Source organism: Trachurus japonicus, chromosome 11 (genome assembly GCF_045865225.1).
Source record: "Trachurus japonicus isolate A0001 chromosome 11, Traja_1.0".
Taxonomy (NCBI): Eukaryota; Metazoa; Chordata; class Actinopteri; order Carangiformes; family Carangidae; genus Trachurus; species Trachurus japonicus.
The window spans coordinates 391,125-412,847 of record NC_140917.1 but is presented as its reverse complement, the minus strand read 5'-3'; the positions used below and the strand labels follow the sequence as shown (position 1 = coordinate 412,847).

Below are 21,723 nucleotides of genomic sequence, written 5' to 3'. Positions count from 1 at the left end.
TATTCTAATTCTGATTTTGGGGTTTTCATAAGCTGTAAGCCATAATAATCAAAATTGAAATATCTTGCAATGCCTGTTATGAGTCTAAATAATATATTCATTTCACCTTTTAAGTTGAATTACTTAAATGAATGAACTTTTTCACGATATTCTAATTTTCTGAGTATTACCTGTAGAATATTTCAATAAAACACTTTTAATCCGATATTTCTTAAAGGGACATTGTGTAGGAATTCCTCCATCTAGCGTTGTGGTTGTATATTTTTCATGCTGCATTCAGGTGAAATTGGGCAGACGGCAGACGGACATAAACAAGCCTCTATGTAAACAAGTGGTAAAACAATACACGTGACAACATGTTGTCATGGCGATGTGGTATTGTTTTACCGTCTTTCTCTGGACTTCTGTGACTAAAATGACATCTGGTTTGTTAGCGACGGCCGTCTGCCCGACTGCAGGTGAATGCAGCATCAGTGTAACGCTCCATTCCTCCATTTTCCATGTGTTTTCCATGATTGGAGAACTAGTGAACCATTTCCCAGGTTTTCCAGATGAACTCCGTCCGTCTCGTCCGTTGCTTCGACTCGTTGGAAAATGAATCTCAGAGACTTTTGCTTTGAATCAAAGAAAATTTTATTCAAAATTAAAGGACAAGAAATTCAAAGCTTGAACAGTAAAAAAGTTTCAGCTTCTGATTAAACAAAAGAAGAAGTAGAAGTCCTACAGGTGAGTTGAGTACATGCAGAACGAACGGTGGACGAGTGACGAAGCAGCAGATTCACAAAACTCCTTAAAATACTCATTTTTTATCTTTAGACACAAAGCTTCAGGTTTTTCTTTTACGTTGAGTTTCAGCGACAGTTTAAAGTTCAGCTCCGAAATAAAAAACATGTTTCACTCCACGTTTCCTCCTTCAGACGTTCACGCTTCAATAATTTAGATCCTTAGATTCTACACAAGTTTTATTATTATTTCTATCTATTTATTTATTAAAACCCTCAAACTAAAGTAGAGACCTTCGCTGCCTCGAGTCTGGAGCCGGTCGGGGGATTCTGCCAATCGTTGGATCGATGAGAATGAACGGTCACACACACACACAGACACACACACACACACACACACAGACACACACACACACACACACACACACACACACACACAGACACACACACACACACACACACACACACACACACAGACACACAGACACACACACACAGACACACACACACACACACACACACACGTCGTCTTCGCTCCCTCACATCAACATCCCGTCCCGGCGGCTGATTGGTCCCACGGAGCGAGGAGCGACTCAGAGGAGAGAACTGAACTAGAACTAACTGAACCGAACCGAACCGGACTGAACCGCCCCCCCCCCCTTCTCCCCTCCCCCTCCCTCTGGCTTCACACGTTACTACGACAACACGACTCATTTTATTTTCTAAGGCACAAACGCTTTTATTCTTATTTTTTGTCTCTGACGTCGTCGAGTCGTCGGCTGAAAAACAAAACAAACAAACAGAAGAAACTTTTAGTGAAGTGAAGTCGTGGGAGGAAACGAGTCGTGACTTCGCTCATTAACTCATTAAACTGTTAACGAAGTGAGAAAATTAAACAACTCAGCATCATCATCATCATCATCGTCGTCGTCATGGTGATGCTGACAGACGCCGTCGCCACCGTCTACTGCTTCAGCGCGGCGGCGGCGTCTGCGGCGGCCATCTTGGCGTCTTTGTGGTCGAGCTCGGCCTCGTCGCCCAGCCCCCCCCCCCTCCCCCCCCTGGAACATGTCGTGCGTCCACTTCGGGCTGTTGCCCCCCCCGCCCCCCTTCCTGTACACGAAGCGGCCGCGCCGCGCCGGGAACGAGCCGCGGCCGCGACCGCGACCGTCCACCCACGACTTCTCTCCGTCACGGTCGTCGTGCTGCAAGAGAGAAACATTTAAAGGTTAAAGGTTAAAGGGATACGCCAACTTGCCTCACTCCATGACCAGCAGATAGACACCATCCTTTCAACTGCGTGCAGTAACCATGGAGATAGAGCCATATCACCGTAATTAGCTTAGCTCAAACACTGGAAGTGTATGGGTAGTGTTAGCCTGCCTCCACCTAAAGTCGCTAATTAGCTTAGCTCAAACACTGGAAGTGTATGGGTAGTGTTAGCCTGCCTCCACCTAAAGTCGCTAATTAGCTTAGCTCAAACACTGGAAGTGTATGGGTAGTGTTAGCCTGCCTCCACCTAAAGTCACTAATTAGCTTAGCTCAAACACTGGAAGTGTATGGGTAGTGTTAGCCTGCCTCCACCTAAAGTCACTAATTAGCTTAGCTCAAACACTGGAAGTGTATGGGTAGTGTTAGCCTGCCTCCACCTAAAGTCGCTAATTAGCTTAGCTCAAACACTGGAAGTGTATGGGTAGTGTTAGCCTGCCTCCACCTAAAGTCGCTAATTAGCTTAGCTCAAACACTGGAAGTGTATGGGTAGTGTTAGCCTGCCTCCACCTAAAGTCGCTAATTAGCTTAGCTCAAACACTGGAAGTGTATGGGTAGTGTTAGCCTGCTGTTAGGAGGTGATGTAACTGATGATGTAACAGGTGACGTAGCAGCGGAGGCGGAGCTACTCACCAGGTAGTACTTCCTGCTCTTGGGCGTGTACTCGGGGTCCCACTCCTCCTCTGGGGGGCGCACTGGAGGGTTCATGTTGCCAGGGTTTCCATTACTGTTGCCGGGGTAACCACCCCCCCCTCCCCCTCTGTTCCAGCCGCGACCTCTGACCCTGGGGAACTGGAGTCAAACACAAACATGAGTCAAAACAGACTCTGTGACATCATCAGTGGGCGTGTCTTATTCTAGTTGTGACATCATCGGTGGGTGTGTCTCATTCTAGTTGTGTGACATCATCGGTGGGCGTGTCTCATTCTAGTTGTGTGACATCATCGGTGGGCGTGTCTTATTCTAAGCTGTGACATCATCAGTGGGCGTGTCTTATTCTAGTTGTCTAGTTATCAGTGGGCGTGTCTCATTCTAGTTGTCTAGTTATCAGTGGGCGTGTCTCATTCTAGTTGTCTAGTCATCAGTGGGCGTGTCTCATTCTAGTTGTCTAGTCATCAGTGGGCGTGTCTTATTCTAGTTGTCTAGTCATCAGTGGGCGTGTCTCATTCTAGTTGTCTAGTCATCAGTGGGCGTGTCTCATTCTAGTTGTCTAGTTATCAGTGGGCGTGTCTCATTCTAGTTGTCTAGTCATCAGTGGGCGTGTCTCATTCTAGTTGTCTAGTCATCAGTGGGCGTGTCTTATTCTAGTTGTCTAGTCATCAGTGGGCGTGTCTTATTCTAGTTGTCTAGTCATCAGTGGGCGTGTCTTATTCTAGTTGTCTAGTCATCAGTGGGCGTGTCTCATTCTAGTTGTCTAGTCATCAGTGGGCGTGTCTCATTCTAGTTGTCTAGTCATCAGTGGGCGTGTCTTATTCTAGTTGTCTAGTCATCAGTGGGCGTGTCTCATTCTAGTTGTCTAGTTATCAGTGGGCATGTCTCATTCTAGTTGTCTAGTCATCAGTGGGCGTGTCTTATTCTAGTTGTCTAGTTATCAGTGGGCATGTCTAATTCTAGTTGTCTAGTTATCAGTGGGCATGTCTTATTCTAGTTGTCTAGTTATCAGTGGGCGTGTCTCATTCTAGTTGTCTAGTTATCAGTGGGCGTGTCTCATTCTAGTTGTCTAGTCATCAGTGGGCGTGTCTTATTCTAGTTGTCTAGTTATCAGTGGGCATGTCTAATTCTAGTTGTCTAGTTATCAGTGGGCATGTCTTATTCTAGATGTCTAGTTATCAGTGGGCGTGTCTCATTCTAGTTGTCTAGTTATCAGTGGGCGTGTCTCATTCTAGTTGTCTAGTTATCAGTGGGCGTGTCTCATTCTAGATGTCTAGTTATCAGTGGGCGTGTCTCATTCTAGTTGTCTAGTCATCAGTGGGCGTGTCTCATTCTAGTTGTCTAGTTATCAGTGGGCATGTCTCATTCTAGTTGTCTAGTCATCAGTGGGCGTGTCTTATTCTAGTTGTCTAGTTATCAGTGGGCGTGTCTCATTCTAGTTGTCTAGTCATCAGTGGGCGTGTCTTATTCTAGTTGTCTAGTTATCAGTGGGCATGTCTTATTCTAGTTGTCTAGTTATCAGTGGGCGTGTCTCATTCTAGTTGTCTAGTTATCAGTGGGCATGTCTAATTCTAGTTGTCTAGTTATCAGTGGGCGTGTCTTATTCTAGTTGTCTAGTCATCAGTGGGCGTGTCTTATTCTAGATGTCTAGTTATCAGTGGGCGTGTCTTATTCTAGTTGTCTAGTTATCAGTGGGCGTGTCTAATTCTAGTTGTCTAGTTATCAGTGGGCGTGTCTCATTCTAGTTGTCTAGTTATCAGTGGGCGTGTCTAATTCTAGTTGTCTAGTTATCAGTGGGCGTGTCTCATTCTAGTTGTCTAGTTATCAGTGGGCGTGTCTTATTCTAGTTGTCTAGTTATCAGTGGGCGTGTCTAATTCTAGTTGTCTAGTTATCAGTGGGCGTGTCTCATTCTAGTTGTCTAGTTATCAGTGGGCGTGTCTTATTCTAGTTGTCTAGTTATCAGTGGGCGTGTCTAATTCTAGTTGTCTAGTTATCAGTGGGCGTGTCTCATTCTAGTTGTCTAGTCATCAGTGGGCGTGTCTTATTCTAGTTGTCTAGTTATCAGTGGGCGTGTCTCATTCTAGTTGTCTAGTTATCAGTGGGCGTGTCCTATTCTAGATGTCTAGTTATCAGTGGGCGTGTCTTATTCTAGTTGTCTAGTTATCAGTGGGCGTGTCTTATTCTAGTTGTCTAGTCATCAGTGGGCGTGTCAACTCTCTCCTGTCAGGATGTCTGAAAAACTCTCTAAAGAGTCTCCAGCTGGTCCAGAATGCTGCAGCGAGGGTTTTGACAGGAGTTAGGAAGAGAGAGCACATCTCTCCCACCTTAGCTTCTCTCCACTGGCTTCCTGTAGGATTTAGAATAGACTTTAAAATCCTTCTGCTGACTTATAAGGCTCTTAATGATAAAGCTCCAACCTATCTGAAAGAACTAATCATTCCTTACTGTCCTACCAGAGCACTCCGCTCCCAGAACGCAGGTCTGTTAGTGACTCCCAGTATCTCTAAAAACAGACTGGGAGGTAGAGCCTTCAGTTACCGGGCTCCTTTACTGTGGAACCAGCTCTCTCCATGGGTCAAAGAGGCAGACACTCTAACTACATTTAAGTCTAGACTGAAGACCTTCCTTTATGACAGTGCTTTTAGTTAGGGCTGGTTCAGGTAGCTCTGAACCATTTTATAGCTACGCTGCTATAGGCTTAGACTGCTGGGGACACATCTGGTTACACAGAGCCCTCTCCTTTCTCCTTCTCTCCTTTCCTCTCCCCTCCTCTCCTCTCCCCTCCCCTCCCCTCCCCTCCCCTCCTCCCCTCTCCTTTCCTCTCCTCTCCTCTCCTCTCCTCTCCTCTCCTCAGTATATTTTTGAACTGTCATTTTCTGCTGTACTTTGTAGTTTGGCCTTGGTGTCTCCACTCTCTCTGTGTTTCCACAGATCCACCGGAGCTCCATCTCTCTGCACCAGCCGCCGCCTGCATCGCCCCCCTCCCTCCCCTTCCCCTGCTGTTAGACCGGCCTCCCCTTCCTTCCCATGGACCAGTCTGCCACCCAGCCCTCCCATCGAGCTGACCGGCTCTCCCGCCCCCCCCCCCTCCCCTCACCAGAGACTGCCTTCATCAACTCCTGCTAACATTTCCATATTTCGCACATTCTGTGACAAACTGTAAACTGTTTTCTTGTCTGTAACAACATCTATTGCACGTCTGTCCGTCCCGGGTGAGGGATCCCTCCTCTGTTGCTCACCCTGAGGTTTCTCCAATTTTTCCCTGTTAAAAGGATTTCCATGGAGTTTTTCCTCAGTCGATGTGAGGGTCTAAGGACAGAGGATGTTGTTACGATGCCATGTAAAGCCCTTTGAGACAAACTGTTTGTAAAAACGGGCTATACAAATAAAATTGCCTTGCCTTGCCTAGTCATCAGTGGGCGTGTCTAATTCTAGTTGTCTAGTCATCAGTGGGCGTGTCTCATTCTAGTTGTCTAGTTATCAGTGGGCGTGTCTTATTCTAGATGTCTAGTTATCAGTGGGCGTGTCTTATTCTAGTTGTCTAGTTATCAGTGGGCGTGTCTTATTCTAGTTGTCTAGTTATCAGTGGGCGTGTCTCATTCTAGTTGTCTAGTTATCAGTGGGCGTGTCTCATTCTAGTTGTCTAGTCATCAGTGGGCGTGTCTTATTCTAGATGTCTAGTCATCAGTGGGCGTGTCTTATTCTAGTTGTCTAGTTATCAGTGGGCGTGTCTCATTCTAGTTGTCTAGTCATCAGTGGGCGTGTCTTATTCTAGATGTCTAGTCATCAGTGGGCGTGTCTAATTCTAGTTGTCTAGTTATCAGTGGGCGTGTCTCATTCTTGTTGTCTAGTTATCAGTGGGCGTGTCTCATTCTAGATGTCTAGTCATCAGTGGGCGTGTCTTATTCTAGATGTCTAGTTATCAGTGGGCGTGTCTCATTCTAGTTGTCTAGTCATCAGTGGGCGTGTCTCATTCTAGTTGTCTAGTCATCAGTGGGCGTGTCTAATTCTAGTTGTCTAGTTATCAGTGGGCGTGTCTCATTCTTGTTGTCTAGTTATCAGTGGGCGTGTCTCATTCTAGTTGTCTAGTCATCAGTGGGCATGTCTTATTCTAGTTTTTTGACATCATCAGTGGGCGTGTCTTATTCTAGATGTCTAGTTATCAGTGGGCGTGTCTTATTCTAGTTGTCTAGTTATCAGTGGGCGTGTCTCATTCTAGTTGTGTGACATCATCAGTGGGCGTGTCTAATTCTAGTCTGTGACATCATCAGTGGGCGTGTCTTATTCTAGTTGTGTGACATCATCAGTGGGCGTGTCTTATTCTAGTTGTCTAGTTATCAGTGGGCGTGTCTTATTCTAGTTGTCTAGTTATCAGTGGGCGTGTCTTATTCTAGTTGTCTAGTTATCAGTGGGCGTGTCTTATTCTAGATGTCTAGTCATCAGTGGGCGTGTCTAATTCTAGTTGTCTAGTTATCAGTGGGCGTGTCTAATTCTAGTTGTCTAGTTATCAGTGGGCGTGTCTCATTCTAGTTGTCTAGTTATCAGTGGGCGTGTCTTATTCTAGTTGTGTGACATCATCAGTGGGCGTGTCTCATTCTAGTTGTGTGACATCATCAGTGGGCGTGTCTAATTCTAGTTGTGTGACATCATCAGTGGGCGTGTCTTATTCTAGTTGTCTAGTTATCAGTGGGCGTGTCTCATTCTAGTTGTCTAGTTATCAGTGGGCGTGTCTCATTCTAGTTGTCTAGTTATCAGTGGGCGTGTCTCATTCTAGTTGTCTAGTCATCAGTGGGCGTGTCTTATTCTAGTTGTGTGACATCATCAGTGGGCGTGTCTTATTCTAGTTGTCTAGTTATCAGTGGGCGTGTCTTATTCTAGTTGTGTGACATCATCAGTGGGCGTGTCTCATTCTAGTTGTGTGACATCATCAGTGGGCGTGTCTAATTCTAGTTGTGTGACATCATCAGTGGGCGTGTCTCATTCTAGTTGTCTAGTCATCAGTGGGCGTGTCTCATTCTAGTTGTCTAGTTATCAGTGGGCGTGTCTTATTCTAGTTGTCTAGTTATCAGTGGGCGTGTCTTATTCTAAGCTGTGACATCATCAGTGGGCGTGTCTCAGCTGTGACATCATCAGTGGGCGTGTCTCATTCTAAGCTGTGACATCATCGGTGGGCGTGTCTCAGCTGTGACATCATCAGTGGGCGTGTCTCAGCTGTGACATCATCAGTGGGCGTGTCTCAGCTGTGTGATGAACAACCACTGAACCCGTCAGTCAAAACAAACAGAACCAAACTTACAAATCCTCGTCCTCGTCCTCGCTCCGGCGGCCCGTGGCCTTCGTAGTCCCGCGGTCCGGCGCCGTCCCGCGGGTTGGGGGGGTGGCGTGGGTGAGAGTAGCCCTCCTCCTCCCCCCCCTCCCCTCTGAAGGGGGGGGGGAAGGGGGACGGGGAGGAGGAGGAGGAGGAGGAGGACGGGGAGCGATCCCGCTTCTTCTTCCCCTTCCTGCGAGAAGAGGAGAACAAAACATGGCCGACATTAAACCGCTGAAGCACAAAACAAACGGCAGCAGGAAAACCAATCAATCACACTGCAAAAACTCAACATCTTTCCAAGAATATTTGTCTTATTTCTTGTCAAAATGTCTCATTTCTAGTCAAAACTAACTTCCACTTAAAATAATTAAAATTTTAGATCATTTTCACTTGTTTCAAACTAATTTTCACTTGAAATAAGTAGAAAAATCTGCCAGTCAAAGCAAGTTTTTTGTGCTTGTAGTAAGAAAGAAAAACTTGCTCCACTGTCAGATTTTTCTACTTATTTCAAGTAAAAATCTGCTTGAAAGAAGTAAAAAGCTGCTTTTAATGTGATGAGTCTTATTTTAAGTAAAATGATATTTGTTTTGACTAGAAAGAAGACAAATAGTCTTGGTCAGATTTAGAGTTTTTGCAGTGCAACCAATCAATAACAAGATCTAGAAACGGCCTCGTACTTGGATTTCTTGTGGTGTTTCCCAGATTTGTCCGGGGACCGGGAGCCTCCGGGGCTCCGGCCGCCGTCGCGCTTGTAGTCGCGCTCTTTTCCTGCAAACTTCTTCCGTCTTTCAATATCCAGCCGCAGGTCCATCACGTCTCCTTTGAACTTTTTACTCTGATCCTGCGGAGAGAAGAACGCTCATCAACCACCGCCGATCGACAGCACACAGATAAATATATTGATGACAGACAGACAGAGGTCGATGGGGCCTTGAACAGGTGCAGCACAGACAGGTGTGTAACAGACAGGTGTGTAACAGACAGGTGTGGTGCTCCCTCTAGTGGTGCAGACAGCAGTTACATGTTCACTGCCTCCATCAGAAACTACACATCCCTGTTTGTGTTGATGTTCACTCACAGGAAGTCAGGGATGTTCCAGCTTCAGGTCAGCTACAGTATTACATCATTCATCAAGGAGAATTATGGGATGGTATGGGATTAGATCAGATTCAGGCTCCGTTACATCCTTAAAGGTCTTGCCTCACTCCCGAGTCCATGACCAGCAGATAGACACCATCCTTTCCACTGTGCGTGCAGTAACAAGGGAGATAGAGCCGTATCGCCCGTAACTAGCTTAGCTCAAACACTGGAAGTGTATAGGTAGTGTTAGCCTGCCTCCACCTAAAGTCGCTAATTAGCTTAGCTCAAACACTGGAAGTGTATAGGTAGTGTTAGCCTGCCTCCACCTAAAGTCGCTAATTAGCTTAGCTCAGCTGGTATTTATACACTTCCAGTGTTTGAGCTAAGCTAATTAGCGACTTTAGGTAGGAGGCAGGCTAACACTACCCATACACTTCCAGTGTTTGAGCTAAGCTAATTAGCGACTTTAGGTAGGAGGCAGGCTAACACTACCTATACACTTCCAGTGTTTGAGCTAAGCTAATTAGCGACTTTAGGTAGGAGGCAGGCTAACACTACCTATACACTTCCAGTGTTTGAGCTAAGCTAATTAGCGACTTTAGGTAGGAGGCAGGCTAACACTACCTATACACTTCCAGTGTTTGAGCTAAGCTAATTAGCGACTTTAGGTAGGAGGCAGGCTAACACTACCCATACACTTCCAGCGTTTGAGCTAAGCTAATTAGCCACTTTAGGTGGAGGCAGGCTAACACTACCCATACACTTCCAGTGTTTGAGCTAAGCTAATTAGCGACTTTAGGTGGAGGCAGGCTAACACTACCCATACACTTCCAGTGTTTGAGCTAAGCTAATTACGGCGATACGGCTCTATCTCCATGGTTACTGCACGCACAGTGGAAAGGATGGTGTCTATCTGCTGGTCATGGACTCGGGAGTGAGGCAAGACATGAAAAAAAAATGTTGCCGTATCCCTTTAAGTGAACGCCGAACATTGAGGATTCTTTAGGATTAATTAACCGTGGCGTCCGATACTGTGGTTAACGGTGGCTTCATGGATCGGGCGCTTGTTGCTAGGGAACAGCAGGTTCAAACTGACACAACCCAAAGCTGAACATCCCTGACTCTTTGTGAGCAGTGTAGATATAGATATATTTATAGATATAGATATATTTATAGATATAGGTATATTTATAGATATATAGAGTGGGAACCAGCAGCATGCATGTAGCAGTTAAACAGACTGAATGTCACTGTAGTTTGAGTCTTGATCTGTTCAGGAAACATACTCACAGGGTAACGACTGATAACGTCCCGGCCGGACTCAGGTTCTTAATTCACTTCCTTTTAGCCTTTGTGGGTTCGTATCAATAACCCAATCAATAACCATATCTCATAGGCTTCGGTTGCTCGGCACTTACAAAACACAACTGGGCTCTTTAGACTTAGAAATATGAATCCTTTGAAAGAAAAGCACAAAGCTCAACACGGCTGCTCTGCATCGTGGCACAATCTGCTCCAAACAGGTCAAATGTGAAAAGTTCTCGTCACCTTGTAGCTCGACTCGTCCTCATCCTCAAACAGGTGAGCGTGCCTCTTAAAGGCACTGGGCGAAACATCGATTCTCCTGGGGAGGGGACGGCACGTTAGAGACCAGTACACAACAGAACACAAGGATATTGATGAGTAAAAAGGCCCAGTTGTTCTATAAGGTTTAATCTGATCGGATCTTGGATAACGGATCGGATCAAATCTTGAAAATTTAAAAACAAACTTCAAATTTCATTAAATTCAGTTTGGGGAAAAGTTTTTCAGTTGTAGAATATTCAAAAGTCAACTTTATTTACTAATCACTGTTATGGTTTAAAAAATAGGTGCAAAATATAAATCAATAAATGTATTTATACTACATTACATATTAATATTGTCTATTTGACCAGTTTGAATCAACTGGATCAAAGTTTTCCCGATCCTACTGAAAAGTTTTGAACAACACAAACTGAGGGTTTGATCCAGATGAAAACCAGGACCGGATCACGTGATCTGATCCGATCTCAGAATCCGTTTTTGGTTTTGAAACAACTCATTTTCAAGATTTGATCCGATCCGTGATCTAAACAACGACCAGATTACTTTTGAACAACTGGGCGACCTTGTGACCTTGTGGTCATGTGGTCATGTGACCATGTGACCCTGTGACCTTTAGTACCTGTGGATCTCGGGACTCTTCCTTGGCTTCATCATTTCTACCTCAGCAGCTTTCCTGTGGTACAGGGCAAAGCGCTCGCTCAGCGTCATGTCTGACGAGCGGAAGTGTTGAGCTGCAAAGTCAAAACAAAGAGTGGGTTTGCACACAGCGGTGGTAACCATGGTAACCGAGGTATGTATGTAGACAGAGAGAGACCGTCCCTGAGCCTGGACCAGCTCTACCGTTACCTTTGATGTAGTGGACGATGGAGACGATGTGCTGAGCGAACAGCTCCGACGGGCTGCGCCGCAGCGGAGACGACTGAATGTGCTGGAAAATGGAGCGAAACTCTGGATCTTTTTTGGATGGATTCATCACCGCATCTTTTTTGGATGGATTCCCCAGGTCTCTGGGCGGGAGGCGATCTTTGGACAGGGACGAACTGAGGACAGCGAAGACACACGTTATCTACCGTCACGTTATCTACCGACACGTTATCTACCGACACGTCTACCTGTCGATCTACACTCAGCTCAGCATCTCTTTCTGTCCTTTTAAAAGCAACTGGCTGCAGATCAACTCCTTCCTGTCATTAACATATAAACAGACAAAAAGTCTCTCTGGTTGCACCTTGTGAAATGCACCGATGCTTCAGCACAGGTGCTTCTCTCTGTGGCTCGGTTCAGTCGGCTTCTCTGCTCCACTTTAGGTTCAAGTTAAAGTTAAAGGGTTAAAAGTTTAAGTTTAAGTTAAAGTTTCAACCCTCGCTACTGGTGTGAAGGTTAAAGTTAAAGTTTAAGCTAAAGTTAAAGTTAAAGTGTTATCCGTCTCTACTGGTGTGAAGGTTAAAGTTTAAGCTAAAGTTAAAGTGTTTAAGTTAAAGTTAAAGGGTTAAAGTTAAAAGTTAAAGTTAAAGTGTTAAAGTTAAAGGGTTAAAGTTAAAAGTTAAAGTGTTAAAGTTAAAGTTCAAGTTTAAGTTAAAGTGTTAACCGTCTCAACTGTTGTGAAGGTTAAAGTTAAAGGGTTAAAGGATTTAAGGGTTAAAATTAAAGTGTTAAAGTTAAAGTTAAAGTTAAAGTTAAAGTTAAAGTGTTATCCGTCTCTACTGGTGTGAAGCAGCTCACACACGTCGTCCAGTTTCAGAAGGAAACCGGTTTCAGTCGGATTAAGATCAGAATTAGTTTGATTCATCCGTCACGTTAACGTACTGACGAAAGGACGGGACCCTGTTGCCACGGAGACGAGGGCGCAGCCTCTGAGGTCATGTGACGTCTACTCACCTGGGCAGCTCGTCTAACGAACCCAGTTTGAGCTCGAACTCTTCTCTGGAGGAGGAGAGGCGTCGAGCCGGGGACTCGTCGCTCCGGGGGAACGCTCCGGGGAACAGCGGGCGCTCCTTGTCCCGGTAGGACGGCGGCGTGGCGCTGCGCCGCGACTTCTCCTTCTTCTCCTTCTTCTTGGACTTCTCGTCCTTCTTGGAGCCGTGCTTCCTGGTCCGGTACAGCTCCTCCTCGGGGTCGAGCGGCTCGGCCTCGTCTCCGTCTCGTCTCTTCTCCTTCGCCGACGGGAACGAGCTCGAGTAGCTCGGCTCGTCGCCCCATTTACCGAAGATGTCCCGAGCCGTTAGGGCCGGTTTGACGTCGGCCTCGTCGGCGTCGTCGCGCTCCTTCAGCCCGTGAGACTTGAGGAACTCCTCCTCGCCGGCCTCGAAGAACGGATGAGCCTTGTCGTCCTTGGAGTCGGAGAAGGACGAGGACGAGACGTTGAAGTCTCCAGACTTGTTTCCTTTCTCTGGTTCTGAGCTCGACTCTTTGTCTCGACCGTTCTCCTTCTCCGGCTTCTTGTTCTTGTTCTCAGCCAAGTATCTGCAACACAAAGCACAAAGCACAGACTCAGACTCAGTCTCAAGACTCAAGACTCAAGACTCAAAGACTCAAAGACTCAAGACTCAAAGACCTCAAGACTCAAGACTCAAGACCTCAAGACCTCAAGACTCAAGACTCAAGACTCCAAGACTCCAAGACTCCAAGACTCAAGACCTCAAGACCTCAAGACCTCAAGACTCAAGACTCAAGACTCAAGACTCAAGACTCCAAGACTCAAGACTCAAGACTCAAGACTCAAGACTCAAAGACTCAAAGACTCAAAGACTCAAAGACTCAAAGACTCAAGACTCAAGACTCCAAGACTCCAAGACTCCAAGACTCAAGACCTCAAGACTCAAGACTCAAGACTCAAGACTCCAAGACTCAAAGACTCAAAGACTCAAAGACTCAAAGACTCAAGACCTCAAGACCCCAAGACCCCAAGACTCAAGACCTCAAAGACTCAAAGACTCAAAGACTCAAAGACTCAAAGACTCAAAGACTCAAAGACTCAAGACTCAAAGACTCAAAGACTCAAAGACTCAAAGACTCAAGACTCAAGACTCAAGACTCAAAGACTCAAAGACTCAAGACTCCAAGACTCCAAGACTCCAAGACTCCAAGACTCAAGACTCAAGACTCAAAGACTCAAAGACTCAAGACTCAAAGACTCAAAGACTCAAAGACTCAAGACTCCAAGACTCAAAGACTCAAAGACTCAAAGACTCAAAGACTCAAAGACTCAAAGACTCAAGACTCCAAGACTCCAAGACTCAAGACCTCAAGACTCAAGACTCAAGACTCAAGACTCAAAGACTCAAAGACTCAAAGACTCAAAGACTCAAGACTCAAGACTCCAAGACTCCAAGACTCAAGACCTCAAGACTCAAGACTCAAGACTCAAAGACTCAAAGACTCAAAGACTCAAGACTCCAAGACTCCAAGACTCAAGACTCAAAGACTCAAAGACTCAAAGACTCAAAGACTCAAGACTCCAAGACTCAAGACCTCAAGACTCAAGACTCAAGACTCAAAGACTCAAGACTTCAAGACCTCAAGACTCAAAGACTCAAAGACTCAAGACTCAAGACTCAAGACTCAAAGACTCAAAGACTCAAAGACTCAAAGACTCAAGACTCAGACTCAAGACTCAAGACTCAAGACTTCAAGACCTCAGGACTCAAGACTCAAGACTCAAGACTCAAGACTCAAAGACTCAAAGACTCAAAGACTCAAAGACTCAAAGACTCAAGACTCAAGACTCAAGACTCAAAGACTCAAAGACTCAAAGACTCAAAGACTCAAAGACTCAAGACTCAAGACTCAAGACTCAAGACTCAAGACTTCAAGACCTCAGGACTCAAGACTCAAGACTCAAGACTCAAGACTCAAAGACTCAAAGACTCAAAGACTCAAGACTCCAAGACTCAAGACCTCAAGACTCAAGACTCAAAGACTCAAAGACTCAAAGACTCAAGACCTCAAGACTCAAGACTCAAAGACTCAAGACTTCAAGACCTCAAGACTCAAAGACTCAAAGACTCAAGACTCAAGACTCAAGACTCAAGACTCAAGACTCAAAGACTCAAAGACTCAAGACTCAAGACTCAAGACTCAAGACTCAAAGACTCAAAGACTCAAAGACTCAAAGACTCAAGACTCAAGACTCCAAGACTCAAGACCTCAAGACTCAAGACTCAAGACTCAAGACTCAAAGACTCAAAGACTCAAAGACTCAAAGACTCCAAGACTCAAGACTCAAAGACTCAAAGACTCAAAGACTCAAAGACTCAAGACTCCAAGACTCAAGACCTCAAGACTCAAGACTCAAGACTCAAAGACTCAAGACTTCAAGACCTCAAGACTCAAAGACTCAAAGACTCAAGACTCAAGACTCAAGACTCAAGACTCAAAGACTCAAAGACTCAAAGACTCAAAGACTCAAGACTCAGACTCAAGACTCAAGACTCAAGACTTCAAGACCTCAGGACTCAAGACTCAAGACTCAAGACTCAAGACACAGGTTGTGTCTGAAATCACTCCCTCATTCCCTCCTCCCTACTCACTATAGTGAATTCAATATAGTGACTCACTGGTCAAATGAAAAAACACTTTCGGACACTACTCCGCAGCACAGTTATTGACGTATTACGTTGCGTAATTAAAACGGCCGGTGCAGAGGAGTACAGCAATATATTAAGCGGTAATATATATATATTTAAGCATCAAAGATGTTCAATCAAACCCACATCGTTTGAAACAACATTCAAAACACACACAGCCAGTGTCACAACTAAGCATAACGTCTGCTAGCTTAATGCTAACGTATAATGTAAAACACCACAGACGGGCTAACAGAAATTAGCATCACTATCCAGAGTCGGACAACTCTGGCAGCTGGACACATTTATTGAGGCTGCTGCTCTACTTCATTTATTTGGTAGCTACACCGGTCGCTACTGCATTTATTTGGTAGCTACACCGGTCGCTATTTCATTTATTTGGTAGCTACACCGGTCGCTACTGCATTTATTTGGTAGCTACACCGGTCACTACTGCATTTATTTGGTAGCTACACCGGTCACTACTGCATTTATTTGGTAGCTACACCGGTCACTACTGCATTTATTTGGTAGCTACACCGGTCACTACTTCATTTATTTGGTAGCTACACCGGTCACTACTGCATTTATTTGGTAGCTACACCGGTCACTACTGCATTTATTTGGTAGCTACACCGGTCGCTACTGCATTTATTTGGTAGCTACACCGGTCGCTACTTCATTTATTTGGTAGCTACACCGGTCACTACTGCATTTATTTGGTAGCTACACCGGTCACTACTGCATTTATTTGGTAGCTACACCGGTCACTACTGCATTTATTTGGTAGCTACACCGGTCACTACTTCATTTATTTGGTAGCTACACCGGTCACTACTGCATTTATTTGGTAGCTACACCGGTCACTACTGCATTTATTTGGTAGCTACACCGGTCACTACTTCATTTATTTGGTAGCTACACCGGTCACTACTTCATTTATTTGGTAGCTACACCGGTCACTACTTCATTTATTTGGTAGCTACACCGGTCACTACTTCATTTATTTGGTAGCTACACCGGTCACTACTTCATTTATTTGGTAGCTACACCGGTCACTACTTCATTTATTTGGTAGCTACACCGGTCACTACTGCATTTATTTGGTAGCTACACCGGTCACTACTTCATTTATTTGGTAGCTACACCGGTCACTACTGCATTTATTTGGTAGCTACACCGGTCACTACTGCATTTATTTGGTAGCTACACCGGTCACTACTTCATTTATTTGGTAGCTACACCGGTCACTACTGCATTTATTTGGTAGCTACACCGGTCGCTACTTCATTTATTTGGTAGCTACACCGGTCACTACTGCATTTATTTGGTAGCTACACCGGTCACTACTGCATTTATTTGGTAGCTACACCGGTCACTACTGCATTTATTTGGTAGCTACACCGGTCACTACTGCATTTATTTGGTAGCTACACCGGTCACTACTTCATTTATTTGGTAGCTACACCGGTCACTACTTCATTTATTTGGTAGCTACACCGGTCACTACTTCATTTATTTGGTAGCTACACCGGTCACTACTTCATTTATTTGGTAGCTACACCGGTCACTACTGCATTTATTTGGTAGCTACACCGGTCACTACTTCATTTATTTGGTAGCTACACCGGTCACTACTGCATTTATTTGGTAGCTACACCGGTCACTACTTCATTTATTTGGTAGCTACACCGGTCACTACTTCATTTATTTGGTAGCTACACCGGTCACTTAAAAAAATCGATTTAAAAATCGTCAAAAAAGATATCGCGATATCTGTGTGAATCGATTTTTTCTCCCACCCCTAGTATTTATGTATCTTGAGGTTGTGTGTGGCGTACGGGGGTGAAAACAAGTTTCCTTGTAAAGGACAAATAAAGCTGAATCTGAATCTAAAGAAACAGGAAGTGATGTAATGAAACAGGAAGTGATGTAAAGAAACAGGAAGTGATGTAATGAAACAGGAAGTGATGTAAAGAAACAGGAAGTGATGTAATGAGACAGGAAGTGATGTAAAGAAACAGGAAGTGATGTAAAGAAACAGGAAGTGACAGACGTACTTCTTGAACGCGGCAGAGATCACGCTCTTGTCCGCTGCCTTGGCGTCGTCCTTGGAGAAGAAGCCGAAGCCGCTGAAGCACGCCGTGGGTCCGGCCCTGGTGGGGCTGCGGGCCGGAGGGGACGGAGCGCCGCCCACGGTTTTCCAGAGCGGAGCGGCGGCGCCGGGCCCCGAGCCGCCGGAGGACTCGTCCTTCTTGGGGGTCGTCGATCCGTCGTAGTCGATCCACTTCCCTCCGGACGCCTTCTCGATGGCGCTGCCCTCGGCCGCCGGACCGCCGCCGGACTTCTCCCCCGCCGCCGCGGTCGGAGCGTCGGCCGCCGCGTCCTTGTCCTTGGCGCCGGGCTTCGTCTTGCTGCTGCGGCGCCGTTGCCGCGGCGACGAGGAGCGGGAGCGAGACGAGTAGCTGGAGCGTCGGGAGCGGCGGGAGCGGCCGGACGAGGAGCGGTCGGAGCCGCGGGAACGGCTGCGGCTCGCCGAGCGTTTCCTCGGCGTCCGGGAGCGAGAGCGCCCCCGTCTGGGCGAGTGGTGGTCCTGCTCGTAGTGGCGGTCGCCGCGGTCGCCACGGTCACCGCGGTCGCCGTGCCAACCGCCTCCTCCTCCTCCTCCTCCTCCTCCTCCTCCTCTCTCCTGCCAGTTGGACTTGTAGTTGTAGCCGCCGCCGCCGCCGCCGCCGCGGTTCTGGTAGTGGCCACGCTGGTAGTAACCACGGTTACGGCCGCGGTAATGGAACGGGCGGCGGTAACCACGGTTATAACCTCTGAAGCCGCCGCCTCGGTTGTTCTGGTAATCCCTGGTCGGGTAGTTCCTGTAGGACGGCGAGTGGGAGCGGGAACGGGAGCGAGAGCTGAGGAGAGAGAGGTCAGAGGTCATCGTCATGGAAACGGTTATTTATCCAGTTCAAAAGGTGAAACAGAATAAAACATTTATTTAATTTATTTTAATTGTAATAATTATGGCTTCAAATATAATGAAAACCTAAAATTCAACCCCTCAAAACATTTGAATATTAATATTAATAGTGATTTTATACTAGAAAAAGAAGCGTGTGAATGCTGAAAGCAGCTGAACGCCGTTGCTGAAGAAATGCTGAATGAGCTGGAGAAAATGTTAAAAAAGGCAGAAGAAACTGTTGAAATACTGCATGTGTAACAGTTGAAGAGTTTGAAGAAAGAAAGAAAGAAAGAAAGAGACAGAGAGAGGGGGATGGATAGTTGGAAAGAGGTACCCACAGCGATAGAGAGGGGTAGAAAGAAAGAAAGCAAGAAGTAAAAAGATGCAGAGGGTAGAAAGAAAGAAAGAAAGAAAGAAAGAAAGAAAGAAAGAAAGAAAGAAAGAAAGAAAGAAGAGACAGAGAGAGGGGGAGAGATAGAAAGAGATACATAGATAGCAATAGAGAGGGGTAGAAAGAAAGAAAGCAAGAAGTAAAAAGATGCAGAGAGGGTAGGTAGAAAGAAAGAAAGAAAGAAAGAAAGAAAGAAAGAAAGAAAGAAAGAAAGAAAGAAAGAAAGAAAGAAAGAAAGAAAGAAAGAAGAGATAGAGAGAGGGGGAGAGACTGCTGTGTGTTAATCAGCTTGTTGGTGTTAACGCGTTGAAACTGAATGAACTTTTACTTTGAAACTTTCAAACCAAAGTGAGGAGCCGTCACAAGACTGTTTTTATATTTCATTTTCAGCTGACTGCATTTAATTTAAATTAAATTAAATTAAATTAAATTAATTACCGGCACCATAAAATAAAACATGGAGTAACATCCAACCACTTCCTCAATATTAAAAGAGAGCGATGTTAAATTCTAAATGAAAAGTCGACCGCATCTAAAACCGTCAGTGATTCTTGCTACGGCCGCAGCAGACGTGTTACTTCTTCTTTTTTTCTCAGAACACGTCTCAGTGTTTCTCATTAATTAACGAGACAGTCTCTCACAGAAAAAACAAAATTCAAATTCAAATTTTTTATTTTTTTTTCTCACGTGTGTCTACATGCGATGCGCCTGCACGCGAGAGAGGCGGCAGTTTGAGAGGCAGAGATGAGAGCTGGTGAAACACTAGCATGGTTATTAAAACAAGAAACACCATCTCTCTTCTCTGCACGTAGACACAGGTTCACATACAGACACGGGTGCACGGTAAATAACATTATCCCACTAAAACCGGTTTATAAACTCTTCCTGAGTTAAACATTCTTGCGGTGTTGTTTTTGATGCAATATTAAGGATAGGAATATTTCAAGCATCTAAATACAGAAATATGATTATGATCCATGTGTGTTCAGACAGTGTAGGAAAGTCCACACTGATTAAAGTCTTTTAAAACAGAACTGAGAGAGAATAAAGACACATTTGTGGTGATTACGGTAAATGTTTGAAAATGTTGCTGTTTAAAAACCAAATGTTTTCTGTAGTTGTTCTTTGTTTTTACAAAACATGATTGCATGAGCTAAATATTTGATGAAATTGGTAATTTGTTTAATATTTCAATCAAAGAGATGTCTTGATTGTGTGTTCCTGACTTTAAGTGTAAAATTCAGAAAACTAAATTCTTCCTCTTAACTTTTAGGAATAAATATGAACATGTTTTCTTTGCATTTTTATTATTATTATTATTATTATTATTATTATTATTCAAGGTCTGAAAAGACTTGATATTTTTGTCGGTTAGACTAGTTTAGTCATTAGCCAATAAAAGCTCTAAATTACAATATTTTTATTTCAGTTTTGGGGGAAATGTTGTCGGTAGCTGCCTCCTCTGACCAGCAGGTGGAGCTGCTGAGAGTGTGTGTGTGTGTGTCTCTCTGTGTGTGTGTGTGTGTGTGTGTGTGTGTGTGTGTGTGTGTGTGTGTGTGTGTGATCTCTATCAGGAGGAAACACGTTTATGCAAATGAAGAGAAAAAACCTGGAGAGAGAAACAACCACCGAACAACAGCTGCTGGTGATGTCACCGACCACCTGTGGTGATGTCACCGACCACCTGTGGTGATGTCACCGACCGCCTGTGGTGATGTCATCGACCACCTGTGGTGATGTCATCGACCACCTGTACTGCAATCTTCTTTCTTTTTTCCACAAAGTTGTTATTTTAAATGAGCCCATGTGTCCATCACAACCATCACACACGACAGGTTGCTAAAGGTTTATTACGTGTTGAACCTTTACTGAAACCAGCTCAATGCAAAGAACAGTCTTATATAATACTAGAAGTATCGATACAGTTACTGTTTTTAAAAAATATCTTAAAGTACAATGCCTTGACAGGAAGACAGCAGAGATTTTTAACATCTGATTGATCTCCAGTCTGTCTCAAGTTATTTTAGAGTTTATGTCTTGTCTGAACTTATTTTGTTGTGTTGGTATGTTATTGTTTTATTGATTTGCTATTGTTTTGTTTGAAATTGTTACTATTACTACTTATTTTTATTATTATTACTATCATTTGTATTGTAATTATTGTTGTACTCTGCAGCTTCTCATATTATTTGGAAGTTCAGTCTTATTTCATGTGAGTTATATTTCATGTGTGTTTTATGGAAGAGGAGGTGTACCTACCAGGTGCAGCAGCTGATGGAGATCTGAATAAAATAAAATAAAATCTAATCTAATAAAACCAGACGGACCTGTAGCGACGCTTCCTGGACCGGGACCTGGAGCGGCTCCTGGAGTGAGACCGGGAGTAAGACCTGGACCGGGACCGGGACCGCGACCTGGACCGGGACCGAGACTGGATGTGAGAGTCTGCAGCCTTCGACATGTTTGATCCTGATGTGAGAGTTCCTGAAGAGACAGAAAGAGGTGGAGAAGGAGAAGGTCCATTAGTCCAGGGTGAGCTAACCCACCCTCAACTAGTTTCACCCATGGTCATTAAGTCACGACCCACTTTTATAGAATTTAAACTAAGATTTATTTTTTTTTAAGCCTTTAAAAACTCATTTAGCTCTTTATTGAGCAAAGTGCATTTCAGAGCACATGAATGAAACTGAGGAGTTACCATGACAACTGCATGTACGGAAGTGAATAAAAAAATATCAAACTGCACAAAATGGAGACCAACAAAACGATATATTTGACTTCTAATGCATCTCTGCATTCAGAGCATGTTCACAAAAGTGAATAAATATCAAACTGCACAAAATAAAGACCCACAAAACAAAACCAGATTCACTGCATCAGGCCACATTAATAAGAAACTGAGATCTTTGCATTCAGAGCAAATGGAGCAAATAATCAGAAAGTGAGGAGGAGCATTACAACTGCATGTGTTCACGTGTCTCCTGCCTTTCAAAATAAGTTATTTTTCAAAATAAAAGACATGTCCAACATCAGATGTGCATTAAATATTATTTACTTTGTTGACCAGCTGTCTGCAACCCATCCAGAACGGGTCTAGACCCACTTGAGAACCACTGCATTAAAGGTTCAGTTCAAGACTTCAGCTGCTGCTGGTCAGATGATGTGAAGCAGCAGTTAATGTGACGTGTCTGCA

The 21,723-nt window shown here is 44.7% G+C and overlaps 1 protein-coding gene across 1 annotated transcript; it reads right to left on the bottom strand.

Moving 5' to 3' along the window:
- Positions 1 to 831: 831 nt before the first annotated feature.
- thrap3b (thyroid hormone receptor associated protein 3b) lies at positions 832 to 21,010 on the bottom strand. The gene is given in 11 exon segments (XM_085790600.1): positions 832 to 1,759; positions 1,761 to 1,927; positions 2,625 to 2,783; positions 7,940 to 8,144; positions 8,632 to 8,795; positions 10,583 to 10,658; positions 11,241 to 11,352; positions 11,468 to 11,661; positions 12,500 to 13,084; positions 17,247 to 18,092; positions 20,858 to 21,010. Coding segments are annotated over 11 exon segments (2,715 nt in total). The 5' UTR covers positions 20,992 to 21,010; the 3' UTR covers positions 832 to 1,686.
- Positions 21,011 to 21,723: the final 713 nt, after the last annotated feature.